Below are 13,471 nucleotides of genomic sequence, written 5' to 3' on the forward strand. Positions count from 1 at the left end.
ATATATATATATATATATATATATATATATATATATTAGTGTATATTATTTATTATACAGAATGTACATATATACAGAATCTATCGAAAACAATTATCTATTATACTAATAAAGGATAATCTGCTTCTACGATCCTTATCATAAATTTTAGTTCTATCTTTTTTTTTTTAACAATAATTAACAATTAAAAATTGTAGAAACGATGGTTCACACGGATATTGATCTTTCGAAGAGATTTCGATCACTTAAATTGAATTAATTTATATATATATATATATATATATATATATATATATATATATATATAATTCAATTATCATTCATTGTTCTTTTTCTACACAAACAAAATGAACGACAAATCGACGTTGAACTTTCATTCGTACTTAATTATTTATCACACTACATCCTACATCGAAGATAATAAGAGTCATTACACATTCATCTATACGAGGATAGAAATTTACAAGGTTATTTATTTTATTATTATCATCATCCATGTTTGTTTGTTTTTTATTTTTTTTTTTGGTTTTTCTTTTTTCCTTTATTCTCATTTTTCAATTTCATTTATCATTCGCTCTACGTAAAGATCATATATGCTCGCTAGGAATCCTTTTCTTAAATACGAGACGAACATATTTTAATTATATCAAAACATTCTCTTTGGTTTAGTATTTGTTTGTTCTCTTGAGATTAACGACAAACAAACGAATTCTGTTGTCAATCGATTGTTTCAGTCAGGATCTTTTTCTCCTTCTTTGGAATCATCTTCCCTTTTTTTCATATTTTTCTATTATTCTTGGATAATATTTAAATCCTGACTAGATCCTAATCTCTGACGTGAGAATTAGATTGAACTGTTCAGGGTCCATTTAAACAATAACGATTAAAATCTCATTTATATTGTATAGATGAAAATTTTACCACCAAAATGTTTTTGGCACATATGGAGCCATAGATACTTGACCATTTCCAGGATAATTCGTTTGTTCCATTAATTTCGATTGGCATGGTTTACCGTCCCTTACCAAAACCGGAACTGCTACTCTTCTAGGCGAACAACCACTTCCACTAGCTTCTACTCTTTCAGTAGCTGCACGTTTCGTCTTGTACCTATGATTTTGAAACCAAATTTTAACTTGGGTAGGTGTCAATCTTATTATCGACGCTAGGTGTTCCCTTTCCGGTGCACTCAAATATCTCTGTTGACGAAATCTTCTTTCCAATTCGAACGTTTGTGCTTTTGTAAATAAATTGCGTCTTTTTCTTTTTTTATGTTCAACCTCGTGACTCGGTGTTTCACCGTTTTTATGTTCCTCTTTGAAATCTTGCGATTCCTCGTCCTTAAATTCGTGACCATTCTCTTGTTGCGAAGGAAATGACAATTCCGATATCGCCGGACTCGTTGAATCTGGTTGTTGGAGAACTATAAATACAAATAACAAAACAAATCCTTTACTTAATGTTGTATGTTTTTCTTCTTTTATTTCTAATTCAAGGTTCAAAGTAAAAATTATCTCTATGGTACTTAACGAACGAGATATTGGATTTAATTAGCATCTTAATAACGAATCTTTTTTGTTGCACCTATCCTTTCAAATAACACTCCCACACACATATGCACTCATACACGATAATCAATGCTAGAACTTGAAATAATGAAAGGTGTAAAATAAGTGCAGCTGCATTTCGTGCTAGCACGAAAAGCTCTTAACGATGATTGGCAGCAGATGCAGAAGGCCATTGATTTTTCTTTTATTATTATTATTATTATTTTATTTCTTCAAAACAGTTTCGTTTTACGAGACTCGTAGTTAATCCTTTTCCTTTTTAACTGATTCGATTTTCTTCATCTTTTATTTAAGAATCTCCTATTTAAGAATAAAAAAAAAAATAGGAAAAAGGGAAGGATCGAGTGTATTCTTATTCGTGTGAGAATACTTACTATTTGTTTTATGGTTTTGCATCGTGAGGAGGGTGATAGGCAAACGATAGGGTCACTCCATAAGACTAACTAATTCAATGTCGAAACCAAAGTATCGTGGCTTTCGCGATTGTACAATATGCTTTTGTCGTAAGTTTCCCTTCGGTCTTATAGGGAGAGGGTGCGAACTAATATAAAGCCTATTTGATGCCGAAACACTCCGAAACATCCCCTATGGGATTAACCATATCATTTTCATGGGAGATTAGCTTCTACTTCTGATACCACCTTCACTGTAATTTCAATTAAAGTATATCTCACTAACCTAAGGGACGTTTTGTCATTAGAAACATTTTTCTCAAACTTTTTTACTTTGTTTTTTTCTTCTTTTCCCCCAATCTTTCTTTTTTAACGTCGTTAGAATCGAATTAGATCGTTCTGATTAATTTTTAATAACTTCTCGAAAAAAGAACGACAATTAGGGGTAAAAAGGAAGGAGGAAAGAAAAAAAAACGAATCCTTTTCATTCTAATCGAAACGAATTTGTATTTTATTATCTTTTGATTCTTTTTTTTCTTTCCTTTCTCCTCATCCCCATTCGTAGGAAGATGATCGATGCGATCGAGAGTTTATTGAAAAAAAAAAGGATCCCTAATAATATCTTGAACGGTGTAATTTTTGGGTCGTGTAAGATACGGTAAAATTGTATTCCCCTTTTGAAAAGAGAGTACAAGAAGATAGATAGATGTCGAATGAAGAAAGATATAACATGAGTGTGTGTGTTTGAGAGAGAGAAAGAGAGAGAGAAGAAAAAATAAAATCTAAGCAAAAAGTAAGAGAAAGATAGAAAGAGAAATTCAGGACAGGAGGGGCAAAGCAATAGGGGGGCAACGTTAGTAGTACATTTGGGCGTGACAATTTGGATTCATCGAAGGGACCTAGTGAACGCATCTGTCCTCAGGGCAAAAGACATCTGTCCTGGTTTGCTGCTCACCAATCGTGATACAGCAGCCACAAGAACCTTTTATAGGACTATTAGATCCTGCTTAGCTCAAACGGACCAATTGTAGGCTTCTAAATAAATACGGTTTCATGTCCCGCCTGTGAATATTCGACAACCCCTATTTCTTTTTTTTTCTCTTTTTTTCCTTTAACTATCAGGGAATACACAAAACAACACAGGGACCGTGTACAAGCTAAGGTTATGGCAAAGTAACAAAACTGACTGATACTTACTACTGACTGATTTACCACTGTTAACTATCCTTACGAAACGAATCGAAATCTATGTTCTATTTCTTTTTTTTTTTTGAACTATCTAATTCTCGTAAAAATATTTCTTTCACACAGATCTCTTTCTTACTGTTTACTTCTTCTAATGGCTGTGGTAGTGTAGTTGGTAAAGCCGTTGGTCCACTTGGCCAGCTAAGCAATCCCGGAGGTGGTGGTGGCAAACTACCTCTATTTAGATTCACATGCATCGGTTGTAACATGGCCGTCGTGTGTTCTAAAAATTGTTGATACGCCGATGGAACTTCGTTGGCCGTCGGTAGAACCGTTGTACTTCCTGTGGAAACATTTTTTTTTTGGTTCACATTTTTGTTAATTAAAAATCGTACGAGAATTAAATCGAGATTTGTTTAATATTTATTTGTAATTTTCTTTTTATTTTTTTTTATTATTCATTATTCAACGATTTTTCTGCAACGTTGAATTTTGTCTTTATTTTTTCATTTTTTGTAAATCGTATTAATCTTTTCATTAAAATTAGATATTAAAATAATCGTCGATAAGATTTGTTTGATTACCTTGTACATCGTTCTCTTCTGAAGATGGTTTAGCATCGTTCAATTCTAATATGTCACTTATGTGAAAACCCGAAGTTCTAGCCGGCATTTTCATACTTTCTAATATTCTAAAAAAAAAATTTATAAATTATAATTATAAGTTATTATAATAATTAGGTATTAGAAGATTATTTATTACATTTAAATACTATAAATATATAAATTAAATAAATTATAAAGATTAAATCGTGAAGATTTTAAAACTTGATATAAATATATTTGCTTATTTCAAAATCTAACAGTTAAAACGAATTATTATAATTTGTTTATTATTCAATTACTTCCTTAGATTAAAGAAAAAACAAAAAAAAAAGAAAATTAGATAAAAAAAAACATAATTTTTAAAAACAATCAATCGATTTTCAAAATGTAAAAAAAAATAATTGATCTATATTCATCACGCTAATTACATCTGTAATAATTATTTATTTATTTATTATCTTTTTTCTCGTGAAACACACAAATTCAAGATAATTTCGTTATCTTTTATTTTTTTGTAGATACTTAAATACTAAAAAAAAAAAAAAGAGTAAAAAAAGTATACCGCGGAAGATCAAGGACATTCCAAATTGGATATGCATAATTTAAATTTTCCAAATTAAATGGTTACGCCATGATTCAGTAAAATCAGAATGAAAACCAACCGGTTATTGGGGTATTAATAGAAAAATTCTATTCTATTCAATATAAAATCATAAATTAAAGTTGATTCTATACTTTTACATTTAAAATATATTTCTTCCTCGAATCCTTCTTAAACCTCACTGGGTATTATTGAAGCACGATCGTAAGTTATCTTTTTTTAAATTATTTTGCTTAAGAATGCATTTCGATCGATTCGGTGAGGATGAATGATCTTTTCTTCTTCGGTCATTCAAATCTCTGACGTAAATTACCGAATACACTCGTTTGAACGTTTCATTTTTATTCATTTATTTATATATTCATATATTATAAATATAATAATAATAAATAAATAATATTTAATAAATAATATTATATTTATAAATAATTATAAATATAATATATTTATTTTTTATTTTTTTAATAATAAAATAATATAAACATAAATTAAATAATATTAAATAATATACATATAATTATAGACATAATATTATTAATTATATATAATAATTTATATATAATAAATATATGTGGTACATGATAAAAAAAATTGGAACCAGGTATATTACCGAAAAAATGAAATTTTATTTGAAATATTCTTGACAAAATGAAGAAATCACTTTATTTTTTTTATTTTTTTATTTTTTTTTATTTTTCCTTAAAATAAGACAATAAAATTTTTTATCGATTCACGGATTTTAATCGGTTCTAAGTAAGTCGTGATGATCGAAAAGAAACGGTATAGATAACGAAACCGGATACTTGATTTGATAAAAAGAAAATAAACGATATGAGAATATTGGTCAGTGAGACACGTGTAACAATTCGTCGGGTTATCGAAAAATTTGATCGATTATGTAAAGATTATATTTTAACGTACTTAAAAAAAAAAAAAAAAAGAAAACGCAAGCGTCTTGAACAAAATTTTGAATAATGTTGAAAAAAAAAGAGAGAAAAAAAGAAAATATAAAAAACAGAAAAAAATAAGGATATGTAAAAGGGGTTTACAGTCAAAAAAAAGTCGTGCGAAAAATATGTTTTTTTTTTTTATATATTTAATTAATTTACCTAGTATTGAACGCTAGTTGACTGTACCAAACGTGATTGAGTAAACTCGCTGGATAAGGAAATAATGACCAGGGTAGAATTTTATTCTTCTCCGCCATTTTGTAAGTAATTAGATTTAAGGGCTTATATTGGTGTCTTTAAAAAATTCCCATTCTTTATTCCAACTTTAATCCTCTTTTACTTTTGTCTCTCTATTTTTCTTTACGTAGATCAAATAAATTAAGAAGGTATCCTAAAGTTTTTTTTTAATCTGACTTCTGTGAGAGGGTTAATCTTTTAAAACACTTTTATCTCTCCCACTAATATTCTACAAATATTCGAACACGTTAGAACGAATCACTCTTTTTTTGTTTTTTTGTTTTTTGTTCTAAATCCTTTTTTTCCAATGTATCTTTGAGAACAAATGAAAAATCTTGAACACTTTCAATCAATAAACTTATTCGAAACTCTCAACACATGGATGCACGATAATTCCACAATTCATATTTTTATTATAAAAAAAGAAATTTTGATTTTTTTTTATTTTTTTCTTCTTTTTCTTCTTCAAATTATCAAATCGATATAAATGAAATCACCAAAAAACCGTTGAAACGATTTATTAAGTGAACGTTTAGCGAACGTACGAACAGTAAAAAAATCAAAAATAATAAATAATAAATTATCAACACTGAGATTAATTATTGTTATTAATATTATTATTATTTCACGCACAGAAATAACACACGTAGGAATGAAATAAAAAAAAAAAAATAGATAAAAGGAGAGATCTCAAAAACACACAGTGAAACAAACGTTGAACCCGATCCGAGTCGGCTCGCAAATTGTATTCATCCGTGAATTATATTTCGGCCTACTTTTAAGTAGCTCTCGTCGTTTCTCTAGTCCTTCTTTCGCAAAAGGTGAAGGACTATTCTTGTTCGTTTTGAAGTGTACTCGACGAACACTTAGCCACTAGTGTCGTCCCTACCTCCGTTCCGTTTCGTTCTCTGAAGCACCCTCCAATCTAGGGGCGGTTCTATAAGGGGCGGAGATTTCATACACTCATCCCCCTTTTCTCCCCTTGGCTAAACGAATCCATTGCTTCCACCCACCAAACCAACCCCATAAGTCTACAAAATTTATCCTATCTACTGCTTTCTCTATTTTTTTTAATTTAATTTAATTTTCTACTCTCCTTTTTTCTTTTCTTTTTCTTTTCGTTTAATAGAACAACAAATTTATTAGGAATAATATCTAAAATTTTAGATCTTCGTCGTATCAAATATCGAAATATTTAGGGGTAGTTTTTTAATTTATTCTTAAGATAAAAGAATTTAAAAAAATAAAAATAATTACAAATTATTTTATTACATATTTTTTATTATTGTAAGGATAATATGTTGGATATAATTCAATAGAAAAAAAACACACACACAATAAACACAAAAAAAGATATATATGAAAAAGAAATATTGAGTATGCGTTGTGTAATTCTAGGGTAATAGTACTAGTGATGTTACCAGGGTTACTTGGTAAAAAGGGGTGGAGCAATGTAGTAGCCAATAGAAAGGCTCATCCCTGGAAGGGTAGGTCGATGCTTTTCAGGACCTCGATTTCGTAATGCTCGGGAACTAGCTAACCAATCGGGTGGCTTCATCGATCAGAGGGAAAGAGAGAGGAAGAAAGAGAAAGATCTTTTTACACGTACAAGTATACTTTAGCTCGAGTGTTAATGCGGAAGAACATTAGTGGTGCTTTTACCGTGTCATTTCGTACCTTCTTTTTTTCGCCCTTTCCCTCCCCATTTTTCTCGTCCTTTTCTGTTTTTTTTTCTCCTTCCCCCCCCATTTCGTATTATTTCTCTCTCTCTCTATTTTACCGTGTGTTCTTTTCTCTTCTTCTTTTATTTAATTTTACCTGTCGTTTTATTAGATCGAGGTCTATCGATATCACAAAAGTAGGTTAATAGCGTGACAGCATTAACAACAAAGTCGATATTTGCGGTTAGATTTTGATCGTACGTCAGTATAGAGAAATAAAATGAAAATAATAATAATAATAATAATAATAATAATAATAATAATAATAATAATAATAAAAAAAGAATAAAAAGAATAATAAAGAATAAAGAAAAAAAAGGAAGAAAAGAAAAGAGATGAAAAGAAATGAAAATATGCGCAAATGGTGGCACGAATTCCCACGTGTTAAATTGTAAAGTTAAATAGAATCTTGAAAAATAACGTTTAGTTAAAAAGTAAAATAGAGAAAAAAGGGACAGGTCAAGAAAAAAGGATAGGATGGAACGTATATCCGCTCTATTCATAAGATTCTTTGTCAGATTTCTAGAAAAGTCAAGATACTTCCTAAGGGTTTTACATTTGAACATTCTTTTTTCCTTCCTTCCTTTCTTCCTTCCCTCTCATAACATTCTCTTCTCAATACATATATATATATAACAGGAGTAAAAATTTAAAAAAAAAACCTCTTATTAAAATACATATATATATGCATAATACATACAAGGTGATTCATCAGTTCTTGTCGAAAATATCCGATCACCCTATATTAGGGTGAACCAAAAGTAATGCATTCATTGTGTTTAAACTTTACTTGGATATTACGTAATAAATTGTTTTTGTAAAATTTTGTTTAGAAATATTATTACATATGTGTTTTTGAGATCTCTTCTTTTATCTATTTTTTTTTATTTCATCCCTACGTGTGTTATTTCTGTGCGTGAAATAATAATAATATTAATAATAATAATTACATATATGTGAGAATGAGAGAAAAGATAAAGAATGCATGAGTGTGTGTGTGAGTGTGAATTTTTTGAAAAACATTTTTAAAAATATTTTCAATGAAGTTGAAAATAATAAAAATGTTTCAGCAAAATCGAAAGGGGTACGGGTCAAAAGTGGTCGATTTGACGTGAAATGCTCCATATATATATATATTATATTGTATTATATTTTGTGTACGAAGGAAAAACAAATTAAGTAGAACATAGGTGAATTAAGAAAAAAAGAAATAAAATAAGAGAAAAAAAGAATAGTTACAGTTAAAAGTCACGAAAGAAGATATAAAGCTCGTTATTATGGTGGTTGACCGTCTAACTCGGTTAGAATCGAGTTTAGGAGGATCCACTTTTGCTTTGTTTTATTTCCTTTTTGGTTTCTTTTTTCTTTTGTACTTTCTTTTCCTTTTCTTTCATTATATTCACGCTCTCCTTTCTCCAATTCTTACCCTCCTACTACTTTCGTTAACCCTGGAAAAATGTCGAGCCGTGTTCCTCCTCTCCGTTAGTCATTGGTAAAGAATTCAAAAGAGAACAAGAGAAAGAGAGAGAAATGAAGAACTTGGAGGTTCACAAGTAATCGAGGAACATTTGCCAGTCTCCCACGACTGTTTGGCGATAGCTGTGCCAACTTGTTTCGTGCACGCAACCCAATTTGTCTGCGCGTCATTGTTTTACTGGCAAGGATGCGACTCCTAATTTCTTTCCTTATTTTATTTTTTTTTCTTCTTTTTTAATTTTTTTTTCTTTTTTTTAATTTTAATTTTAAAATCTCTCACTTTATAACGTTGCATTTTTTTTTGTAGTAATTTTTTATCATCCCGTAAATGGTCGTAGAAAAATTTAAAAAAAGAAAGAAAGAAAGGAAACGTGTTTTAAGTAATAAGAAATATTTAGATATCCTCATAAGATTAGAATTCGAAAGGTTAATTTTTTGTTTTGTTATTAATTTAAGTAATAAACACATTATGATTCGAGTATATAAATTTTATTATATTTAAAAATTACTTGTGTTGTTAAAAATAATTTGAAAAGGTGTATGGATTGTATTTTATAATTTGTTTAGTGTCGAAAGTTCAAGAGAACGAAAAAGTTTAAGCACTCGAAAGAAAGGAAAGAGGAAGAATAAATAAAAATTGTGTGTCAGAAAGTTGAAAGACAGAAAGTGTGAGCCACCACTCGAAAATTCATCCAATGTTCGAGTGAACACGTACCGACAATAAATAAGTGGCTATCTGAAAAATCTTCAGGTATTATTACATTACAGGTAGCAATATTGTTATGTTAATGCACAATAGAGAAGATAGATTTCATAAATGGTTCAAACCCTCATCATTCAAGTCGGCACGTTTCCAAACGAACCCCTGAAAATGTCAAAAGCTTATACCTTCTTTCCGTTTTGAAGTGTCCACCTTACAAAAGTCGACCACCATAAAATATTATTTCAACACAGGAAGTAAGCACTCGTTCGAGTGGGTTCCTTTTACTCATAAAATAATAAAAATAATAATGGGGTTTTAGGATTTTCAATAAAATTTAACAACGAATCGAATATAATGATTATCCCTTATTCAAAAATCTTTCTACTATCGATTGAAATGTTTATAAATAAATTTAATTTTGTGTTACGCCAAAAAAATTTTTTTTAACCCATTACCCGCCGTCAATGGTCATTTTTTGGGAAGCATTTTCAAATTTTTTTTTTTTTAATAACTGCAACTTCAGAATGAAATATATTCGTTAAAATAATGAGATCGTACCTCGTGCTTCATAAAAATATTGAAACGTCTAACTATTTTATTTTAAATCAATAATTAATGATATAAACAAATTTTTATATTTAAATAAAGAATAGTTGCAAAAATAATTTTATTTGATTAGTATGAATATCATTATACAGTTAATTTAATTTTAATTTTTGCATTTTCGTATTGTGACGGGTTATGGATTAATTAAATAAGAATACTGTATATTCCAACATATTTTATATTCAATATCTTTAGATATTTTTATTTAAAAAATAAATTTGATTAAAAAAATATATAAAATAGTATAATAATACATTGCGATTGAGAATTAAAGAAAGTTAAATAAAATGAGATTGCCTTTTTTTTATGAAAGAATGAAGAACCAGAATGAATGAACCGGATATCGGGTATAGTTAAAGAAAAAATATATTTGTAATACACGTTCATTCATAAACTAAGTTACAAAGGATCGAGCGGTTTCTTCATCCATGAATGAATTTATAGTACTATTACTAGATCCGCAATACGGTTCGTTTCACTACGGACATCCGTACATGTATACACAACCATACAAACGCACACAAACACTAATGCGGAAGCAACAAGGACCAAGGAAAGGACCAGATAAATAGGCTTTTCAATAAACAGCAGATAGAAGGAGAAAAGTAAGATGATTTTTTCGAAAGAATTCTTTTCATTCCTTCTGGAGACCTTTTTTCCTCTTGCAAAAAAAGGAAGATGAAAAAGGAAGAAAATATCGAAAGATCTTCTTTTGTGGCAAGTGCGAAGAAAAAAAATGTGACTTTGACAGATACCATCTTTCCTTGTCATGTAACTTAAGGGTCTCCACTTAAAGGTTCTCTTTTAAATGTAAATAAGTAAATATTGTTTTAAGGAATTGTAATTTTTCTCCGTCACTATATTTAATTTTTTTATTTTTCCTTTGTTTTCTTCGGAGTTTTATTTTTCTTAAAATAAAATCGAACGACTGAAAAGTTTTTTTTTTTGTCGCGTTTAGGACCAATTAGTTGATATGGTATTGGTTAACGTGAGTAAGAAAGAAAGATAAAAGAGGTTTAGAGGGTGGAAAATAATCGCAAGCGATTAATACTAAATTTATGGTGGAAACCAACAGGTGTTAACACATTCGCCCTTATAGTTCTTAGGTGTTACAACCCGTGTAACAAGGCGTACCACTCTACGCCAAAAGATTCAACCAATGTGCGTGACTGTCCTTAAACTCGTTCCGGTATTATTCGACTAATCAGATGTACTAATCGATGCGAATTTAATATTTTCTTTATATATATACATATATATTTATATATAGTAATTCATTTAAATTTTATCTTAACGTGTATTTATATTGTATTAATTAATATATTTTTGTTACCTATAATCTTCTTCATTGCTGACATAATCAGGTGGTATCAGGTGCCAGGATGCATCATAGCAATCGTCGTAAGTCGCCATCCTCTCTTTACTTTTTGTATAATTTTATCTTTTGAAATTAACGAATATTTTTCGTAGATATTGAAATTGTTCGTAAGTATTAAAATTTAATAATAATCAATAATAATGATTATTGATAGTTTAAACTTTAAATTAAACTCTCTCTCTCTCTCTCTCTCTCTCTCTCTCTCTCTCTCTGTATGTCTATCTGTTTGTGTATATGTTTTTACATATGATTATATTAAAAATGGCCACTTATTATTATCACAGAAATAAATAACTCAGATCCGATCATTATGCTTTCTAAGCAACCATTCCGTTTAGTTGTTTCCACTTACTGAGAACTAATGTACCGATATATCGATCACCTGTATATTGTATCAAAAATATGGCTTCCTGATAGGCACTCTGGCAACCTTATCTATTTGATAACACCCTATATAGATTAGTTTGACTACCGTCAGCCGTAATACAGGAAGGAGGCCCAAATACCAAAGTCTTTATTTCGTCAGACTCGATATGTCTCTTACTTACAATTACAACAATCAATAAATGTTATTGTTTATGTTTCTCAAATTGTTCTTAATGATTAATTCAAAATGATATTTGGGCTGATGATTATATTCGAAACATTTATAATCATTACAATAAGTAGAAAAATATTATTACGTGTATACTTTAAATATTTGATGTTTCTTTTTTAATAATTTATTTTTATTTTATTTTATTTTAATTTAATTTAATTTTTTTTTCGTATGAAGCTAGAAAAGTTCAAGTACACGTATAATAGTTATAATAGTAACAATAATAATAATAATAATAAAAATGATCGTAGGTATCTAACACGTGTAATGATTCCAAGATATAGAAAACTAATAATGTGTACTTTTTTTTTCTTCTTCAAAACTGATAGAGATAGATTTCAGAGGAGATAAAATAATCGATCAGTGTATTAATAAACTAATCTCTTCTATCGCTGATAAAGTTGTAAAATATTGTTGATAAATTAATTGTTAATTTTTTTTTCTAAAAAAAAAGCAAGCTTTAAATGATATTATTATTTTTCAAACGGTTTTTTTTTGTATTATTCTATTTTACTAAAGACAATTTTTGTACTTGAAATAGAAGTGTAATTTTATTAGTATGATTTGCACGATTTATTTCGTATCATCAAGGGGGGATTTGATACAATTTCATATTGTATGCAATTGGAGTGTTCTTTGGGAAAGATAAATCACTACTAATTGTTTAATACTTGACAATCGGTTGCACCTTATGATTTGCTAATGACAAGAGACCCTTGAGATGAAGTGTCCAGGCTTAGCTGACAAGTGCTCCCGAACAAGGTGTGCGCTTTACGAGTGCACTGATAAATATTTCTTTTTAATATTTTTATTTGTGTTGACATGCAACAACCCTTACGAAGTACCCTTACGTATCACAGGGTAAAAAGTTTTTCTGTTTATTTGTTTTGTTTATCGTTCATATATTCCAAACTTTTATCGAACATTTGAACGAAACGTGACTCTCGGAACGAAAATCAAATATGTGTGAATTTTTCCAAAAGAATTATATTTAACGATTCACATTAAAAACGAGAATTGACATTTTTGTTTGAACAGTAATAATCAATAGCATGGATATTATCAAGCTATCTTTTTTTTTTTTTCAATTCGAAATTATATTTTCTAACTTTTCCATCTGCTATCTTGTTCTTTGCAGTTTCTAACGAAGATAATACAATAACCATACGTTAGCTTGATCTTGAATAACTTTTATGGCGTTAATGCTGTAATCTGCGCTTTTATCAACGATCAGCGATAAAGAAATTCTTTTTTTGAAAGGGGAAAAGAAAAAAGAAACCTTGCGCGGCAATATTATCTATAGAAAATTTTTGCAAGACCTTTTAATAATATTATTTATCGTCGTTACGTGTATAACTCGATTGTGAAATTAAAAATACTTTAGCAAATATGTTTATCGCGATTAAAATAAAGGATTATTATCTACATTTATATAATCACAATTATTTTCC

The 13,471-nt window shown here is 29.0% G+C and overlaps 1 protein-coding gene and 1 long non-coding RNA gene across 8 annotated transcripts in view; one reads left to right on the forward strand and one right to left on the reverse strand.

Moving 5' to 3' along the window:
* Positions 1–13,471, forward strand: part of LOC107069083 (uncharacterized) — a 35,014-nt gene that overhangs the window by 19,808 nt on the left and 1,735 nt on the right. The window contains exon 5 of one of the 6 annotated variants that reach the window (XR_016176443.1): positions 13,159–13,471. The exons of 1 other annotated variant lie outside the window; for it this stretch is intronic. This is a non-coding gene — a long non-coding RNA (uncharacterized LOC107069083). Of the gene's footprint in view, positions 1–3,271; positions 3,370–6,936; positions 9,520–13,158 lie in introns of those variants that run through there. 4 more of the 6 variants (XR_016176439.1, XR_016176442.1, XR_016176441.1 and 1 more) reach the window with 4 other exon arrangements.
* On the reverse strand, positions 751–13,138 carry LOC107069081 (uncharacterized). Of its 2 annotated transcripts, none has more exons than XM_089172102.1 (4): positions 11,378–13,138; positions 3,730–3,836; positions 3,285–3,488; positions 751–1,423 (listed from the first exon to the last, which is right to left on the reverse strand). In XM_089172102.1, the coding sequence occupies exons 1-4, from the start codon at positions 11,455–11,457 to the stop codon at positions 918–920; spliced, it is 897 nt and encodes a 298-aa protein (XP_089028228.1). In that variant the 5' UTR covers positions 11,458–13,138; the 3' UTR covers positions 751–917. The 2 variants fall into 2 exon arrangements, with proteins under 2 accessions (XP_089028228.1, XP_015181539.1); XM_015326053.2 differs by lacking the exon at positions 11,378–13,138 and adding an exon at positions 5,461–6,942.

This window comes from Polistes dominula, unplaced genomic scaffold (assembly GCF_049000335.1).
Source record: "Polistes dominula isolate Pdom_NZ unplaced genomic scaffold, Pdom_raw_medaka contig_73, whole genome shotgun sequence".
NCBI classification, from domain to species: Eukaryota; Metazoa; Arthropoda; class Insecta; order Hymenoptera; family Vespidae; genus Polistes; species Polistes dominula.

Bases quoted from the DNA above. Each gene is read 5' to 3' on its own strand.
- LOC107069081 (XM_015326053.2), bottom strand. From the start codon at position 5,558: ATGGCGGAGAAGAATAAAATTCTACCCTGGTCATTATTTCCTTATCCA. The intron at 3,837-5,460 runs GTAAATTAATTA...TTTTTTTTTTAG, and splicing joins CAACTAGCGTTCAATACTAG to AATATTAGAAAGTATGAAAA. The intron at 3,489-3,729 runs GTAATCAAACAA...ATGTTTCCACAG, and splicing joins AGAAGAGAACGATGTACAAG to GAAGTACAACGGTTCTACCG.